The sequence below is a fragment of the Juglans regia genome, chromosome 3 (assembly GCF_001411555.2).
Source record: "Juglans regia cultivar Chandler chromosome 3, Walnut 2.0, whole genome shotgun sequence".
NCBI classification, from domain to species: Eukaryota; Viridiplantae; Streptophyta; class Magnoliopsida; order Fagales; family Juglandaceae; genus Juglans; species Juglans regia.
Window position 1 is genome coordinate 9,444,234 of NC_049903.1, and position 17,289 is coordinate 9,461,522.

A 17,289-nucleotide genomic window follows, 5' to 3' on the forward strand; every position below is an offset into this window, starting at 1 on the left:
ATTCTAAATTTGTTTAGATCTGTATTTTAAATTTTTTATTATATTTAGGATTGTAACATTAATATATTAACATTATATGTTTTGTTTATTATATTTCATAATGAATATTATTATAAATTGTGTGGATCATATTTGTTTAGATTGTAATTTTAGACTTGTAGTTAGTTTTTTATTTTTTATAGATATTATTTATATTTAAATATTTATATAAAATCAATTAAGTCAAACGGGTCGGGTCGGGTCGTGTCGTGTCGTGTCGTATCGTATCGTATATGTTCAACCCATTAACGTAAACGGGTTGAAACAGAACGGGTCGTGTCGTGTCGTGTCGTGTCAATTTATTTATTATTCATTAACGGGTCATAACGGGTCGTGTCGTGTCAACCCGTTATCTTATCGTGTCGTGTTCGGGTTTGGAATTTTAACACGAAATCCTTAACGGGTCGTGTTCGTGTTGACCCGTTAAGTGTAATGTACATACCTTGACACGACCCGTTAACACGATTTGACACCCTGATATGAAAGTTATCCCTTGTAAGCAACTGCATAACCAGCATTGATCCTGGATTTTCTCCAGACTGAAGAAAATAAGGACCGGAGGAATTATCATAAGGATTTGAGCGAACAAGAGATTCATCTTTTCTTGAAAACTTAATCTTCAAAAGAAGAACTAAATTTTTGAGAAAGAATCGCGGTGTATTTTGATCAAAAGTATTGTTGTAAAAATTTATAGTTTATTTTTCAGATGAGATGAAATGAGTTGAGATAAAAATAAAAGGTTAAATAAAATATTATTATAATCTATTTTTTTAATATTATTTTTATTTTAAAATTTGAAAAAAATTGAATTATTTATTTTATTTTGTGTTAGAATTTAAAATTATAATAATTAAAGGAGATGAAAATAATTATGAAAATACTAAATGAAAGTACACGTGGCATGGTGTCATTGACCAAACGTGAGACCGCATTACTGTTTGGACCGTGTACGGTGTACCCAACGCACCGAACTGAATCCCTTCCGTCTCCCACAGAGAGAGAGGAATCCCATCCATGGCGTCTTCAAAGCTCCAAGCGTTCTTGAACCACCCGGCAAGACCTAAAACCAGTGAGTTGACTCGGATGTCATTCTATTTTGTTAAACCATGTTTATGTACTGATGTTTGGGGTGATATAATTTTGAGAATTAAAATATATAGTTTTGGTTCGTTTCCTTTCGCACGAGTAGGATGCTTTGCTTTCGATGACATCAAAGTCGATTTATGTTGTTATCTTAAAATCTACTCTGTGAACCTAAAGCTAATTGTGACCGAAATTGTTCTAGTTATTCTTGTGGAATCACTAGGACAGACCTTTGGATTTCTAAACTCTCTCTCTCTCTCTCTCTCTCTCTCTCTAATTTTGATCATTTTTGGATGAGTACATTCTTTGTTTGTGAGCATAGCATTTCTGGTCATACCACCTGAAAGGCTTGGAGGCCAGAAACATCATCATCCATAGATAGAAAGCCTTCTGTCGAATTAGTTTGACAGGTGATATTTAAAAGAAAACAGAACTATTCTCTGAGCTTCTTACTATTTTCAAAAAATCGCTATCTGTGTTTCGATGTATTAGTTTCTTTGCTTGAATGGATGTTACCATTTGTCAATAGTTATTGTATGCATGCATTAATTAGTTGTGTTGCAGTTCACTTTTGGGCACCAACTTTCAAATGGGGCATTAGCATAGCCAACGTTGCCGACTTCTCCAAAACACCAGAAAAGCTTTCGTATCCTCAACAAATAGGTATCATACATGAATTCAGATGCATGTTTTATCATGGTGTGCATATGATCAATCGCTCACAAAGACAAGGACACACTTGTAGCACATAAGTTAAAACATATATTCACAATCTGTATTTGACAACAAGTGGATATTTATTAGTAATTTAAGTGTTCTTTTTCCTGCTTCGATTTGCACCAGCTTATCAATTTCTCACTCTTACTATATGTTATGAAGCGGTTGCATGCACTGGAATTATCTGGTCATGTTATAGCACTGTAATCACTCTAGTAAGTTTTACTATTGATAATTTTGCTTGCCTTAGGAGATACAGATAATGATGATGTAATACCTCCAAAAGTGTTGTATTGATTCTTTGCACAAATTTAATATAACAGAGACACTGTCAACACGCATATGCAGAATATTTCTCTCTACTTGGTTACATTCATTTTTTTCATGCTTATTGCTTTGTATGCATGCATGTACATAGCTTCTACAGATTTGAGTTGATCTTTCAATCAGGTTATCATATCTAAGGTTTGAGTGCGTGTTTTGACTGGTTCATGTGGTTGATTGTAATAGTGATATCATGAATTATATATCTAAATTTCTCCCCCTCTATTGGTTGAGTGCAAGGAGGGAAGAGGAATAGGTATCAGTAAATGAATAGCTTTCCACAAGTGTCTCTTTGATTTCTTCACAAATTACTGGGCATTATCCCTTATAGTTGCGTTATTTCTAGTTTTCTTGTCTCCCAAAAGCAAAATGGGGAGTTTCATCTTAATCCTCTCTTTCTCTTGCTCTCTAGCTTTTGCCAAAACCACCTTTTGCTCTAGTTTCACCGTGTGCATCCCTAGAAAGAGTGAAGTTGAATGCCATAGAAGTGTATGAACTCCAAGTTTATGCTATGATCTGATCTTTTAATCAATAATTCTCTCCCAAAAAGATAAAAGTAAGGAAGTCTGTTCTTTTTTATTATTGTGTCTAGACTGGTATATGAGCCTCCTTTTTGTTGTGTGTAAGGTCCTTAATAACCTGATGCCCCACCCCCAAAAAAAAGAATAAAAAAAGGATGAGAACATGCACATGTACTTGATTGCGCAGAGAATCACACATTTTGAAGGGGAAATGAAACAGTAATAAAAAGTGAGGAAAAAACTTTATGTTGTTCTAATTCCTCTGTAGTTTTTTTTTTTTTTTATAAGTTTACATACTTTTATTGAGTGATTCTACCCCCTTTGGAGAGATACATCATTTTCCAACCAGCCAATCTATTCTCGATTTTTTCAATAACATCGTCCCATATTGACTTGGATTTATAAGGGGCCCTGGTACTTCAAAGGCAAAGAAGAGACCTTACAACCCAAGATGTCAGCCAATTCTCCAATAGAATTAACCAAGCCAACAGGTACCAATTCAGATTTAGATAAGTACACCTTAAGGCAGGAAACAGCTTCGAAACAAAGCAAGAGAGCTCTCAATGATCGAATATGGTTAGGATCCGGCTCACAAAAAATTAAAGTATTGTCAGTGAAGAGAAGTGAGATACATTGATGCTTCCAAATGATGAACTGCCCACTGAAAAACCAGACAAGAAAGATCCATTCACCCCTGCCTTCAACATTCTACTCAAAACATCCATAATTAAAACAAAGAGAAAAGGAGATAGAAGATCTCATTGTCTCAAACCACGAGAGCTGTTGAAAAAACCCTTGAGACTACCATTGACCAGCACTGAAAATCTAGCGGTAGTGATACAATGCTTCATCCAATTGCACCACTCCTCCCCAAAACCAAATCTACCAAGAATGTAAAGTAAAAAATCCCAATTAACATGATCAAAGGGCTATGGAAGTTGCATTAAGGCTTTTCTCAAATTTCATATGCAAGTGAAATTCAACAAAAACCTTCATAACATCCTCCTTTATAATGTCCTAACAAATCTGAAAAAAAGCCATTGAAAAACCATCAGGTCCCAGTACTTTATCACCTTCCATACCTTTCAGCACATTATACACCTCTATCTTTTCAAACATCCTTTCTAACCAATCAGCACGCGATTGATCAACCATGTCAAATATCAACCCATCAACCTTAGGCCTCCAAGGGTATTGCTCCGTCAGTAGATTATAAAAAAATGCACAATGTGTTCCTCAATATCATATCTGTCTGTAATGATATTACCTTCTGGGTGCAGCACCTCAATAGCATTAAATCTTCTATGAGAGTTGGCCACTCTATGAAAAATTCTAGTGCACTTATCTCCTTCCTTTAGCCAAATGGCCCTAGATTTTTGTCGCCAAGAAATCTCTTCCAAAAAAGTAAGTTTTTCCAGATCAGTCATTACCATAATCTTCCTTACCTTCTCCTCATCTGTGAAAGTCCCAGCAGTCTCCTTTTCATCAAAGTGTGATAGTTCCTCAAAAAGAGTCTTTCCATGATCGTCAATCTTCCCAAACACTTCATCATTCCACAGTTTCAAATCTTTTGTTAAACTTTAAGTTTTCCAGCCAACACAAAACTGGGCATGCCAGAAAAATCATAAGAGGACCACCACAATCTCACCTTCTCGACAAAACCATCAGCTTTTAACCACATTTTTTAAATTTAAAATATCTACATCCCTCATGAAGGCCCCCACAATCTAGCAAGATTGGAAAATGGTCCGAACATAGTCTCGAAAGTCTCTTTTGACATAAATCAGAAAAATTGGACTCCTAAGACGAAGATACCATCAATCTGTCCAATCTTAACCAGACCCTTCCATTGACCATGTGAATTCCCCCCCGCCAAAGGTCAATCAACTGAGCCCAGATCAAAGATAAGATCAGAAAAATCCATAGCCGGGATAATACTAGAATCCCCCAACCTTTCACTCGAGAAACAGGTGATATTAAAGTCCCCTCCATATGCCATGGCCCATCCCACCAACTATATAAACCAGCGATCTCCTCCCAAAGGAACCTTCTACTGTTGTCTAGATTAGGACCGTAAACACCGGCAAAAGTCCACTTGTAACCATCATCCACATTTTGAAACAAGCAAGCCACCTAATAATCCCCAACATACTCCTCAACCATATTGAGAACTCTCATATCCCACAACAAAAGGATACCTCTTGATGCCCCATTAGAGGCAAGGTTCACCCAACCCCTATGAAGACATCCCCATTGACTAGTAACTATACTTCTATCAATATACTTTATTTTGGTCTGTTGAAGACAAATGATATCAACCTTCCAACTTCTTAACAAATTTTTTACACGGAGGTGCTTACAAGGATCATTCAGCCCCCTTACATTCCAAGAGAAAATCTTCAGTTTCATTAATGACAAATGTTCGCCCAAGCCTTGCTCCTACCCCTACTTGCACTCCCTTCCTAAGCGTCATAATTAATAGAGCAAGCAAGTGTCTTCAACTCCCTATCTTTTTTGGCGTAAGGGGTAGAAGCAAGTCTCTTCAATCCTCTGTAGTTAATGAAGAATATTCTTATTCATAAAGAAAATAATGTGGAATGTTCATTTTTTGTTCACTTCTTGATATTGCTCAATGAGATTTTTATGGGGTGGAAGTTTGTGCATAATTCTATTTCTCAATTAGATTTTATTTCAATTTGCAGAAGAATTGGAACCTCTTTAGTGTAAATATTGCAATGGCTGGGACAGGACTCTACCAACTTTCACGCAAAATAAGGTAAGTTGGATCGAATTATTATGATCTATTTGAGTTCTTTCATCCTTGTTGAAGTTAATGGACTTGAGACACCTCATATAGGGAAAACAATCTGTGAATGTTTAGTTTTAACTGATCAAATCATTTGCATAATAAAAGGGTGTTGAAAGAGGGAAGATGAAAGGTCTTAATTGTTTAATTTGGAACCTGGTACTATTTTCATTTAAACTTGCTGAAAGCTCTAATGGGAAATGTCGTAGATTTTCTTGCTGTAATGTTTTCTCCATGTTTTACATGAATGTCTTGTAACTTTTTCAGGCATGATTATTTCTCCGATGAAGAAGTAGCCGTTGCACAAGAATGATGACGAAAAGTTATAAACCTCCTATTGCCTCCTTTCCTTGCATATTATTCAAGTACTTATACTATCATGCTTCTATCCTTGTGTATTTGTAACTTTGTTGATTGTCACTCTACTGGTAAACAAGCTGTAATTAAGTGAGCCCTTGAGCATTCAAGGTTCCCAAACTGAATGATAGTTTCTAAAAAACACTTGTTTTTATCTTTGTGAAATATCGTGATTGTAACAAATCTTATCGGATTCTTTGGATTTATATGTTTGTGCTTGAAACTTCTTGTGTCAAGTTTGGACAATGACATGGTATGGCATGTTACACCTCCACACAGTGCCTTGTGTCAAAAACATTATTATAATAGGACATGGCATGTTTCATGTGACTTATTATAATGAATCGGTTCTCAAAACCAGCCTAGTGCAGCTAGTTAAACTAGTAGTATTGCTAAGGCTCTTAAATTCATGAGCGATGTTATTCATCATCATATTTTCATTATTCTCTATGGTAAATGATTGAATAATTATTTATTTTCCTCTGCCGATAATTTGACATCAAAAAGCGATGATTAAAGAATGATGAATATCATTTTTCTAAACCGAATATCTTAATGACTAGCATTGGTTTCTTTATATGCATATGTAAAATCAATCTCTATGCATATGCAAAATCAATCTCTAAAAGATGTGATTTTGCATATAAAAAAAAAACTCTCACATTGGATTATGTATCTTTGAGCTAAATAATAAAAAATTATTATTATTTTATTATTTATTTATTTTCCTAATTTTTTATTTTATTTTACAATTAGCACCATTGCAAATTCTATCATTTAGTACCTACTAGAATTTTTTTTTTTAAATTCTATCGGTTGGTGGGAAGAGAGAGAGGGGGGAGGAGAGAGAAAAAAGTAATAAAATAAAATTTAGAGAGTAAATAGTATATCTTTAAATTTATAAAAATACTGTTCATAATTATGTAAATTTTTAGATATGCATAATCCAATACAACCCAATTTAAAGTCATCTTATGCAAGTATAAAGATGCATAATCCAATTCTAATCTCTTACGGATCGACTGTAAAGTTACCAATGGTTTTCTAACAATAAGCTCCTGCATCAAATCAGAGAGCCCATCATTGATGGACGGGAATTCCTTTTGCGGCTGTAACTCCAAGAAGGACACCATATATGAATGAAGCATGATGGGAATAATTCTCAAATGTGAAACGATATGCAGCTGATATTTAAGTCATGTGCACAAACCTTGCCGTTCGTATGTTTTAACCACAACGGCACATAGGCGTCATTTAAGCAAAACCAAGAGTTCATTTCAATCTATTTATTGAAGAAGTATCACCATTTTGATATGAGAAATGATATTTACAGTTATAGAGTAAGCAGACGTCGCGTACTATTTTTGAAAAAAAGTGGTTAAATATGGGATAATATGAAAAAATTATTTTTTTAATAGAGAACCCTACTCTTTTTTAAAATGAGTGTACAATACTTGCATAGTACTGTATCTAGTTATTATTTTAACCTACTTTATAAAACATTTCACCTTGTGCCTTCTTGGTGAGAAATTGTATATTAATATCAGCGGTGCAATTCACATGCTGCAGACTAATATCATGACTTAAAAATATAATGATTACTTGAAGTAGTTAAAAGAGTTATAGATTGATTGATTCAATCTCCGTTTCACTTTGTAAGTCCAGCATGTCCAAGCTTATAAGTTCTCAGACAAAGCTGAAGACAACCGAATCGATACAAACTGCAATCAGCTCAGCAGCATACTTTCCAAGGCCAAGGCACCTGCAAAAGAATTGGTAAGATTCGCAAATTACCAGCACTAACGCAAATCAACAATGCAAGATGCTTTACTCTGTGTAGTAGCAGGATTTGATTTGAATATGCTTATGAAGAAGGAAAGTGTGATGTGAAAGTAGGAGTATGGTAGCATATGACATATTACCTACAAATCCTGTATCATGTGCATCTTCAAACTGCACCATGATTTTCATCTACAAATTGTTTCATTCCATTCAACTGACAATGAAATATTCCAGTTTCTTGCAACAGATCTCAGTAGCTATTCTTGAATTGTAATCACACTTCTCAAATGGACGGCATTCACATGCACTTCTGATTGATTCATGCAGTGCGACTTGGATGTTATGTGTCATCACTTCCATATTATCATGAACAAGTATACAATGATTGAGAAATCTGTTTCAAACGGTATAAACTAGGCTCAAATTTCAAGCGATGAGCCAAAGTTGTAGCACTGGACACACCGGATCAATTTTGCATAAACAATTTGGAAAGTTGGTATTTCCTAGCATAATAACCAATGGTTAGAAAAATATATCTATATATATACATCATCAATTAGGCATGGCATAAGATAGAGTAAAAACCAAATGAGTTAGTTTAGAGTGACTCACAAATAGCCCAAAAAGCACCACAGAAACAAAAATCATACCACAGACTACTCCATGCCAAAACTCCTGGAAAAACCTGAATTTGACTAAATTTCTGAATACAGATTATCCAAATATTTTATTCTTTCCCAAGAGTCGGAATCGGAATCAGATAACAAAATCAAAGTCGAAATCAGAATCAGATAACAAAATTGGAGTCGGATAATGGGAGTCGGTATCAGATCGGAATCGGAGCAGCGTCTCTGTTCAATTTAAGAATTTGTCAAACAAAAAAATAATTTTTTACAAAATAATAAAAAAAAAAAGGTGACAAAGGTAATTGACCAAATGAAAGTACACGTGGCATGGCGTTGTAGACCAGACATGAGACCGTAATACCAAACCAAATAGCCCTTGGTATTTGAAGTCTTGGATCGTGTACCCAAACGCAATAAACTGAATCCCTTCCGTCTCCCTGAGAGTGAGAGAGAGAGAGAGAGAGAGGCATCCCATCCATGCCGGCTTCGAAGCTCCAAGTGTTCTTGAACCACCCGGCTGGACCTAAAACCAGTGAGTTGACTCGGATGTCGTTCTATTTTGCTAAACCGTTTTTATGTACTGATGTTTGGGGTGATATAATTTTTAGAATTAAAATATATAGTTTGGTTCGTTTCCTTCTGCACGATTAGGATGCTTTGCTTTCGATAATCTTATTCTTAGCTCGTGTCGCCTCGTTTACGTAGCAATTACTTTCGCATAGATTTAGGCTCAGTTTGTAATTTAGTTCAGTCTAATTTTAACATGTATCGAATATTCAACACTTAACTCTCAAATTATTAAATTAATCTTAATTTTAAATTTTTTTACATATGAGATCTATAACTTTTTTCAATTCAACACTTCTTTACATATGGGACTATAATTTTTTTCAACTTCTCATAAATACTTCTAAAATCATCTTAGGTGGACTTCACAAAATTCACTCAACTATTTCAACTCATTACAATTCATAAAAAATTCAACTCAGCTCAACATCCAAACGGGTGGTGAGAACACTCAATTACTATTTATTATTTTTCATTTACTTTTTATTATTTATTATTATTCAATATTTTATCATTATTTTTTCACTATTATTTTTAAAATATCTGAAATCACTTTACTAGACAAACGCAACCTTATTCACAACTTATTTCAACTCATCTCACTACTATTTATTATTATTCATTAATTTTAACTTATAAATTTCACTACGATTCATAACTTATCACAACTCACCTTCGAATCCAAACGAGGCCTAAGTCTTTGTTTGTGAGCATGGCATTTCTGGTCAAACCACCTGAAAGGCTTGGAGTTGGAGGTCAGAAACATCATTATCCATAGATAGATGCCTTCTGTCGAATTAGTTTGACAGGTGATATTTAAAAGAAAACAAAAATGTTCCCTGTGCTTCTTACTATTTTTTAAAAATCGTTATATGTGTTTCGATGTATTAGTTGCTTTGCTTGAATGGATGTTACCATTTGTCAATAGTTACTGTATGCATGCATAAATTTGCTGCGTTGCAGTTCACTTTTGGGCACCAACTTTCAAATGGGGCATCAGCATAGCCAACGTTGCCGACTTCTCCAAACCACCAGAAAAGCTTTCATATCCTCAGCAAATAGGTATAATACATGAATTCATATGCATGTTTGTCATGGTGTGCATATGATCAGTCGCTCACAAACACAATCATACACATGCAGCACATAAGTTCAGACATATAATCAGAGTCTGTATTCAACAAGTGGATATTTATTAGTAATTTAAGTGTTCTTTTTCTTGCTTCGATTTGCACCAACTTATCATTTTCTCACTCTTGCTTTATCTTATGCAGCGGTTGCATGCACTGGAATTATCTGGTCACGTTATAGCACCGTAATCACTCCGGTAGGTTTTACTAATGATACAATTGCCTGCCTTAGGAGTTAGGAGATACAGATAATGATGATGTAATACCTCCAACAGTGTTGTATTGATTATTTGCACAAATTTAATATAACAGAGACACTGTCAACCCGCATATGCAGAACACTTCTCTACTTGGTGACATTCATTTTCTTCATGCTTATTGCTTTGTATATGTGCATGTATGTAGCTTCTAGTTCTACATAGTTAATCTTTCAATCAGATTATCATATCTAAGGTTTGAGTGCGTGTTTTGACTGGTTCATATGGTTGATTGTAATAGTGATATCATGAATTATATATCTAAATTTCTGCCCCTCTATTGGTTGAGCAAAAGGAGGGAAGAGGAACAGCAGGTATCAGGAAATGAATAGCTTTCCACAAGCATCTTTTCAATTTCTTCACAAATTACTGGGCTTTATCTCTTATTGCTGCCTTATTTATAGTTTTCTCGTCTCCCAAAAGCAAAATGGGGAGTTTCATCTTAATCCAACATGATCCCCCCCCCCCCCCCACCTAAAAAAAAAAAGAAGGATGAGAGCATGCACATGTACTTGATTGCACAGAGAATCACACATTTTGAAGGTGAAATGAAACAGTCAGTAATAAAAAGAGAGGCAAATACACTTTATGCTGTTCTAATTCCTCTGTAGTTAATGAAGAATATTCTTATTCATAAAAAATAAGAATGTGGAATATTCATTTTTTGCTCACTTCTTGATATTGCTTAATGAAATTTTTATGGGGTGGGAGTTTGTGCATTATTCTAATTCTCGATTAGATTTGATTTCAATTTGCAGAAGAATTGGAACCTTTTTAGTGTAAGTTTTGCAATGGCAGGGACGGGACTCTACCAACTTTCACGCCAAATAAGGTAAGTTGGATCGAATTATTATGATCTATATGAGTTCTTTCATATAGGGAAAAAAAAAAAAAAAATCTGTGAATGTTTAGTTTTAACTGATCAAATCATTTGCATAATAAAAGGGTGTTGAAAGAGGGAAGATGAAAGGTCTTAGTTGTTTAATTTGGAACGTGGTACGATTTTCAATTAAACTTGCTGAAAACTCTAATGGGAAATGTCGTACATTTTCTTGCTGTAATGTTTTCTCCATGTTTTACATGAATGTCTTTTAACTTTTTCAGGCATGATTATTTCTCCGATGAAGAAGTAGCCGTTGCACAAGAATGATGACGAAAAGTTATAAACCTCCTATTGCCTCCTTTCCTTGCATATTATTCAAGTACTTATACTATCATGCTTCTATCCTTGTGTATTTGTAACTTTGTTGATTGTCACTCTACTGGTAAACAAGCTGTAATTAAGTGAGCCCTTGAGCATTCAAGGTTCCCAAACTGAATGATAGTTTCTAAAAAACACTTGTTTTTATCTTTGTGAAATATCGTGATTGTAACAAATCTTATCGGATTCTTTGGATTTATATGTTTGTGCTTGAAACTTCTTGTGTCAAGTTTGGACAATGACATGGTATGGCATGTTACACCTCCACACAGTGCCTTGTGTCTAAAACATTATCATAATAGGACATGGCATGTTTCATGCGACTTACTATAATGAATCGGTTCTCAAAACCAGCCTAGTGCAGCTGGTTAAACTAGTATTGCTAAGGCTCTTAAATTCATGAGCGATGTTATTCATCATCATATTTTCATTATTCTCTAAGGTAAATTATAAGGACACTGTATATGAATGAAGCATGATATTCAGCTGATATTTAAATCATCACTATTTTGACCTACTTTATAAGACATTTCACCTGCTGCCTTCTTGATGAGAAATTATATATTAATATCAGCGGTGCAATTCACATGCTGCAGACTAATATCAGCACTTAAATATATAATGATTACTGAAGTAGTTAAAAGAGTTATAGATTGATTCATTCAATTTCCGTTTCACTTTGTAAGTCCAGCATGTCCAAGCTTAGAAGTTCTCAGACAAAGCTAAAGAGAAAAACATTCCATTGTCATCTCCTAAAGACTAAAACCGAATCGATACAAATTGCAATCAATTGAAGACTAAAGTACATGCATATGCCACTAGAATACGCTTGCCTACAACGGCCAGTGGCTCAATATGTCAATAAAAAATTTGTCTCTTTGAATCAGGCACAAACAACTAGATTGCTGACCATCATGCCCTCAGTCGGCAACCTAAAACCCAAGGGCTGCCATCAATCATGTCCCAACACTACCTGCCCTGCCTTCCCTTTCCTACTAACTATCTCTCATCTGATCAGTTTTGAATCAGGCTCATGGTCATCATCATGCCCCTTCAAGCCTAAACTCAAATCCAAAGTGCTTTCGTTCAGATCTTGGCATACTACTTGATTATTTTCCTGAGACAAAAATAATAATTGGATTCAATATTACATGTAACCTTTCAGTGAGACATGTATACGTAATTTAGGATTGATCACAATCCTGCAATGGAAAGCAGACTTTGAAACTAAAAAATTTTCCTGTACCAGTCTTTGGGAATGCAGCTGGAAATCAGAGACAATGGATTACTTATCTTATTCAACATTCCTCTTTTATAACTATAATTCAGAGTTTAAAAAAAAAACCCCGTGTTTCTTAATTTTTAAGGCAGAACAGATAGCTAGGTAAGTGGCAGGATTCTGTAAGTGACCCTCACTGAATCACCATTCTCGCTTTTCTTTCTTTTCCTTTTTTATGCTAAAGCAATGACCATGATTAACTAACTAAATTTGAGCATTGCCCTTATCCATCAGTACACACAGTCTTTCTGTTCAGATCACTTTGTGTGAAGTGTGAGCACAAGTTCTGTACCTTAGATACCATATTCCCACCAAGAGTTTTACCTACCTATCTAATGATGAAAACAAGAATGTGATGTGTAAGCATTTTCACCTGACTTTCCTCTGGCAAATCATTAATGTCAGGTTTTTCATCCAAAATGTCTCCCCTGGGGGTGGACTCAGTATCAATTGATTTAGAATCGTCATCAACCTTTTCAGCAGCTTCGTTTTCAGCATCCTCATTCTTCTGTTCCTCTAGAACGGCAATCTGCACAGCAAAACGGCCAAAATGACCATGAATCCAAAAAGCCCGTAACAACAAACAAAACATAATGATAATCAAACTATTCGAAGGGAACCAATCTAGAAATAAATCTTCCATGATGGGTGGTCATTTAGGACATACTGTTAGGTTCAGCCTTCTATAGAATGTGTTTTCTACCAAATCATTCATTAAAACACAAAACAATTACAACCAAACACAGAAGAAGGGCTTGTTTGCAATTCTACTCTTCTCAGGCACCAGCATAGAAGCTTACTTCCAGCATTACTAACACATAGTGGAGAAAGGTATTCCCGTAGCCTTTTCTTTCCTTCCTTTTTTGTATTCAGACAGCAGTACAAAGAACTTAAACAATTTTTTCATATGAAATTTTTTTATCAGTGAAACAAGGATTTTATTGATGTTATAAATAGGCATAGCCCAAATATATGGGACATATACAAGAGCGATACCTAAACATGATAGCAGGGGGGAAAAAAGACCAAAGATTGAATCTCCGGTTATCCGGGATTAAAAATCTCTAATTCCCACCAACAAGCAATGATCATAAACTATAGTTACAAATCATGTCACAAAGTCTCAATTTCCATGTAATGTTTAGTGAGACAGACACGTTTCAGAACTATTTTCAACAGAGCATCCTCTTCTACTTAAAAGCAACCCCGGAATGACATTAATGATGCTTGGTTCAATTCAGAATGCATTACTGCAGGATGCCAATCTCTTTTCTCAGATGTCATTCAATAATAAGATAACTTTAGAACGATCATAAAGAAAAATACTAGATATGGCACACAAAAGATGCGCCAGTATGTATGTAGGTCAGAAGTTAGAACTGCAAAAAAGAGGAAAAAAAATAATCTCACATCTTGTTTTTACAACTATGTCAATGGGCATTGGAGAAGTACAGCTTAACCTCATGCCTAAAAAATTATTCCATAAAACACCTTGCATTTCCAAATCTATTACATTTAAACTGCTCAGTCTATGGTTTCACAAACTTCAAACCACTAAAATCAACACGTTAAAATACCGAGCCAACGGTTTATTTCAACATAGAAAGTCCAACCAGTGCACATCCAGCCCTGAGAACAAGACTTCAGATGTCGCAAGGTTTAAGTTGCCACACACAAGAGCAACCCATACATAACCTTTATTTTTAATTTTACACACAAGACCATTGTCGATAATCACATCATCGATTGTGTCCTTTTAGCAGAACAGACCGTTAAAGATAAAATGCTTTGTAAACATGAAATAAATCGTCTACAACCCAGATAAATCTATCAGCATCTATTTCTCTTCAAAAAACAGATGAAATTATTAAAATCCATCATAGCTTGTCTTCACAATCTTATGAACCGACAATGCAGCCAATCCAAAAAGGGTCCATTGCATAAAGACATCATGAGAAGTTGAGAACCAATCTACAAACAAGCATTTTTAAAGTAGCAGTGCTATGGTATTAGAGCGTAAAACTTTAACTGGGGCTACCAAGTATTCAAGTCCTTGGAACACTTGGGATTTTGGGGCATTGGACTCTCACCAATGTTCGTGTTATAGAAGCCAAACTTTCTATGGCTAAAATTTGTGTGGAAAACATACTGTATAGAGAATGACAACATGGTTGTTTGTACTTGAATATTTGTATGTCTTATAAATAGCTGAGCCAAAATCATCACTAAAATGGCAAAGATATAAGCCTCCCCGCCCCCAGCCCCACAACCCAAAAAAGGAATGGCTATATACTCGCGCTTACAAAATTACAGTGTACATACACATGGGAATCATATCCAACAAGCACTCCTAAAAAATGTTTCAACTAGATATGCCCAAGGTACACTTATCCACATGGCATATCCACATGTCCACATGGAGTCCTAACAAAGCTAAAGTCTCAACATTAATGTTCTTATGAAAAAAAAAAAGTCTCAACATTTATGTAATCTTCAAGTCCACAAGGTAACATGTTAACGGTCCTTACAACGACTCATAACTGAAAATTCAAAACATTCCAGCATAGTAAATGACAACCAATCCCCAATCAGGTCCATATTTCGTTTCCCTTTCTTTTCCAGTACATCCACTAAACACCAAAGCAAAAGCACTCAAAGAAGACCCCAAGTCATCTAAAAAATTCTTCGAACCCGTAAACCAAAACCCTGAAAATGACACTTACCCAAAAACCCAGATCACATATAAGCTTCCACAGACCAAAACCCACAATTCTGCAAATATCCCAAAAAGCAGTTCACTTGTTTACAGACCATTTTCTCAAATAACCCAAACCCATAATGCTTTGGTCAAAATAAAAATCCCAGTAAACACCCACATGACCAAATTCAAATACCGAAACCCAAATTAAAAAAAAAAAAATGAAGATCCCAAGAAAATAATAACTAATTGAGGGAAAATTACCGGAATGTATTTGAATTTACGACGAGGCGGTTCCTCCGGAGCAGCCGCTGCGTCATCCTTGCCGGGATTCCTGTCACCGTTACTGTTATTGCCGTTGTTGCTCTGAGTGATTGGGGTCCACTTGTAAAGCAGTAGATGGGAACCGTTATTACCGTTGGTCGTGCCGTTGCTTTTGTTGTTTTGGTTGTGAATCTGGTGAGAGTGATTGGTAGTGGTGGTGGTGTTGTTAGAGGCAGCACTAGTAGATGGCGCTACGTGGACCCACTTCTTCTTCCACTTCCTCACTGCCCCATTGAACACCGTGGCCGGTCCGTACCGAGTCGAGGAGCGCCCCAGTCGGGCCCCCACCCCCTCCATGATTCGCTGATCTGAATCGGTTCCAACAGGGCGTCCGATCCCCTTGACAGACCGCAAAAATTAATAAATCTCTTTTTCTCTCTCTTTTCCCTTTATTTTTCTTTTCTATTACTCTGTCTGAAATGGATGTATTTCTAAGTTTGGCTGAGATTTGGTAGCCAAATACGGCTTGACTAATTTGAAACTATCAGGACCATTCAAATGTGGACTCTTTTTCTGAATTCGGCGACTATGGCTTTTATTACGATACCTCGTGTACTGCAGCCCTATCTTATATATCTGCTGAGTATATGTTTAGACATTGAGATCAGTTAAATATATTTTATAGATTTTATGAATTTAATTTTTTTAGATTGAAATGTAAGAAATATATTAAAATAAATTTAATTTTTTTATAAAAAATTAAAAAAAATAATAAATTTCCTCAATAATTATTTTGAAATGAGTTGAATTTGGTTTAACTTAGAATAAAAAATAAAAAGATAAAAATAAAAAGTGTTGTAGTGTATAACAATTGAATAAAATTTTTCTTATTATAAAGTTTTGTTATATATGAGACAGTGTATTAACACACGAGTTATAGTAGACTCATTATAATTTTAAAAATAAATTTTATATGGAAGTCTTACACTACATACTTTTACTTAATCAATATATATTTTATCATTTCTGTCTTTCTATCTAATTGCTAAAATATGTGTGTTTAAAAAAGACAAATTATATATTGGTTAGGTGGAGCTATATAACGTAAGGTTTTTTTATAGCATTTCTCAATTTTAAAAAGAGTCATGTTAATATATTTCCTAATTTATACCATTCACTTTAGTCCCTTTATATATGTGCCATATGCCTTATTGAAAAAATTAAAAGCACAAACATAAAAATGTAAATAGAATATAAGGTTTTAGTATTTCTATTTTTGTATTCTCGGACACAATATTTATTTTGAATATATATTTTAAATTTATTTAATAAATTACGTGACATCACGTTGTAATACTATTTTAATGGAGCAAAAAGAGTGGTATATATAAATGAGGAAACATAATAATATTATTTTTAAAAAATAAAATACCAAGCGTAATCGATGCGAAAATTTCAACATCATCGATATACTGTGCATTGAAAATAAGGTTTATAAAATTAGACAATGATTGGTAGTGATAAATAATTTCAAAAAAAAATTTGAGAATTAGGTATACGATTTCTTTGATTCTCGATTCAAACTTCTTTTGAGCATAAGAGCATTTTTGCTTTATAAGAAAATTCATCTCATCATTT

The 17,289-nt window shown here is 34.8% G+C and overlaps 2 protein-coding genes and 1 long non-coding RNA gene across 3 annotated transcripts; 2 read left to right on the forward strand and 1 right to left on the reverse strand.

Annotated features, from left to right (window-relative positions):
• The first annotated feature begins 979 nt into the window (after positions 1-979).
• LOC108984679 lies at positions 980-6,070 on the forward strand. The gene is made up of 4 exons (XR_004801128.1): positions 980-1,108; positions 1,687-1,785; positions 5,387-5,460; positions 5,758-6,070. It is a non-coding gene; the product is annotated as an uncharacterized LOC108984679 (long non-coding RNA).
• Positions 6,071-8,651: 2,581 nt separating this feature from the next.
• Positions 8,652-11,626, forward strand: LOC108984678 (mitochondrial pyruvate carrier 4-like). The gene is made up of 5 exons (XM_018956715.2): positions 8,652-8,787; positions 9,786-9,884; positions 10,097-10,149; positions 10,968-11,041; positions 11,314-11,626. The coding sequence occupies exons 1-5, from the start codon at positions 8,733-8,735 to the stop codon at positions 11,357-11,359; spliced, it is 327 nt and encodes a 108-aa protein (XP_018812260.1). The 5' UTR covers positions 8,652-8,732; the 3' UTR covers positions 11,360-11,626.
• A 418-nt stretch (positions 11,627-12,044) lies between these two features.
• On the reverse strand, positions 12,045-16,208 carry LOC108984677 (uncharacterized protein DDB_G0285917-like). Its single transcript, XM_018956713.2, has 3 exons — positions 15,652-16,208; positions 13,063-13,218; positions 12,045-12,527 (listed from the first exon to the last, which is right to left on the reverse strand). Exons 1-3 carry the CDS (start codon positions 16,006-16,008, stop codon positions 12,417-12,419), a joined length of 624 nt encoding a protein of 207 aa, XP_018812258.2. The 5' UTR covers positions 16,009-16,208; the 3' UTR covers positions 12,045-12,416.
• Positions 16,209-17,289: the final 1,081 nt, after the last annotated feature.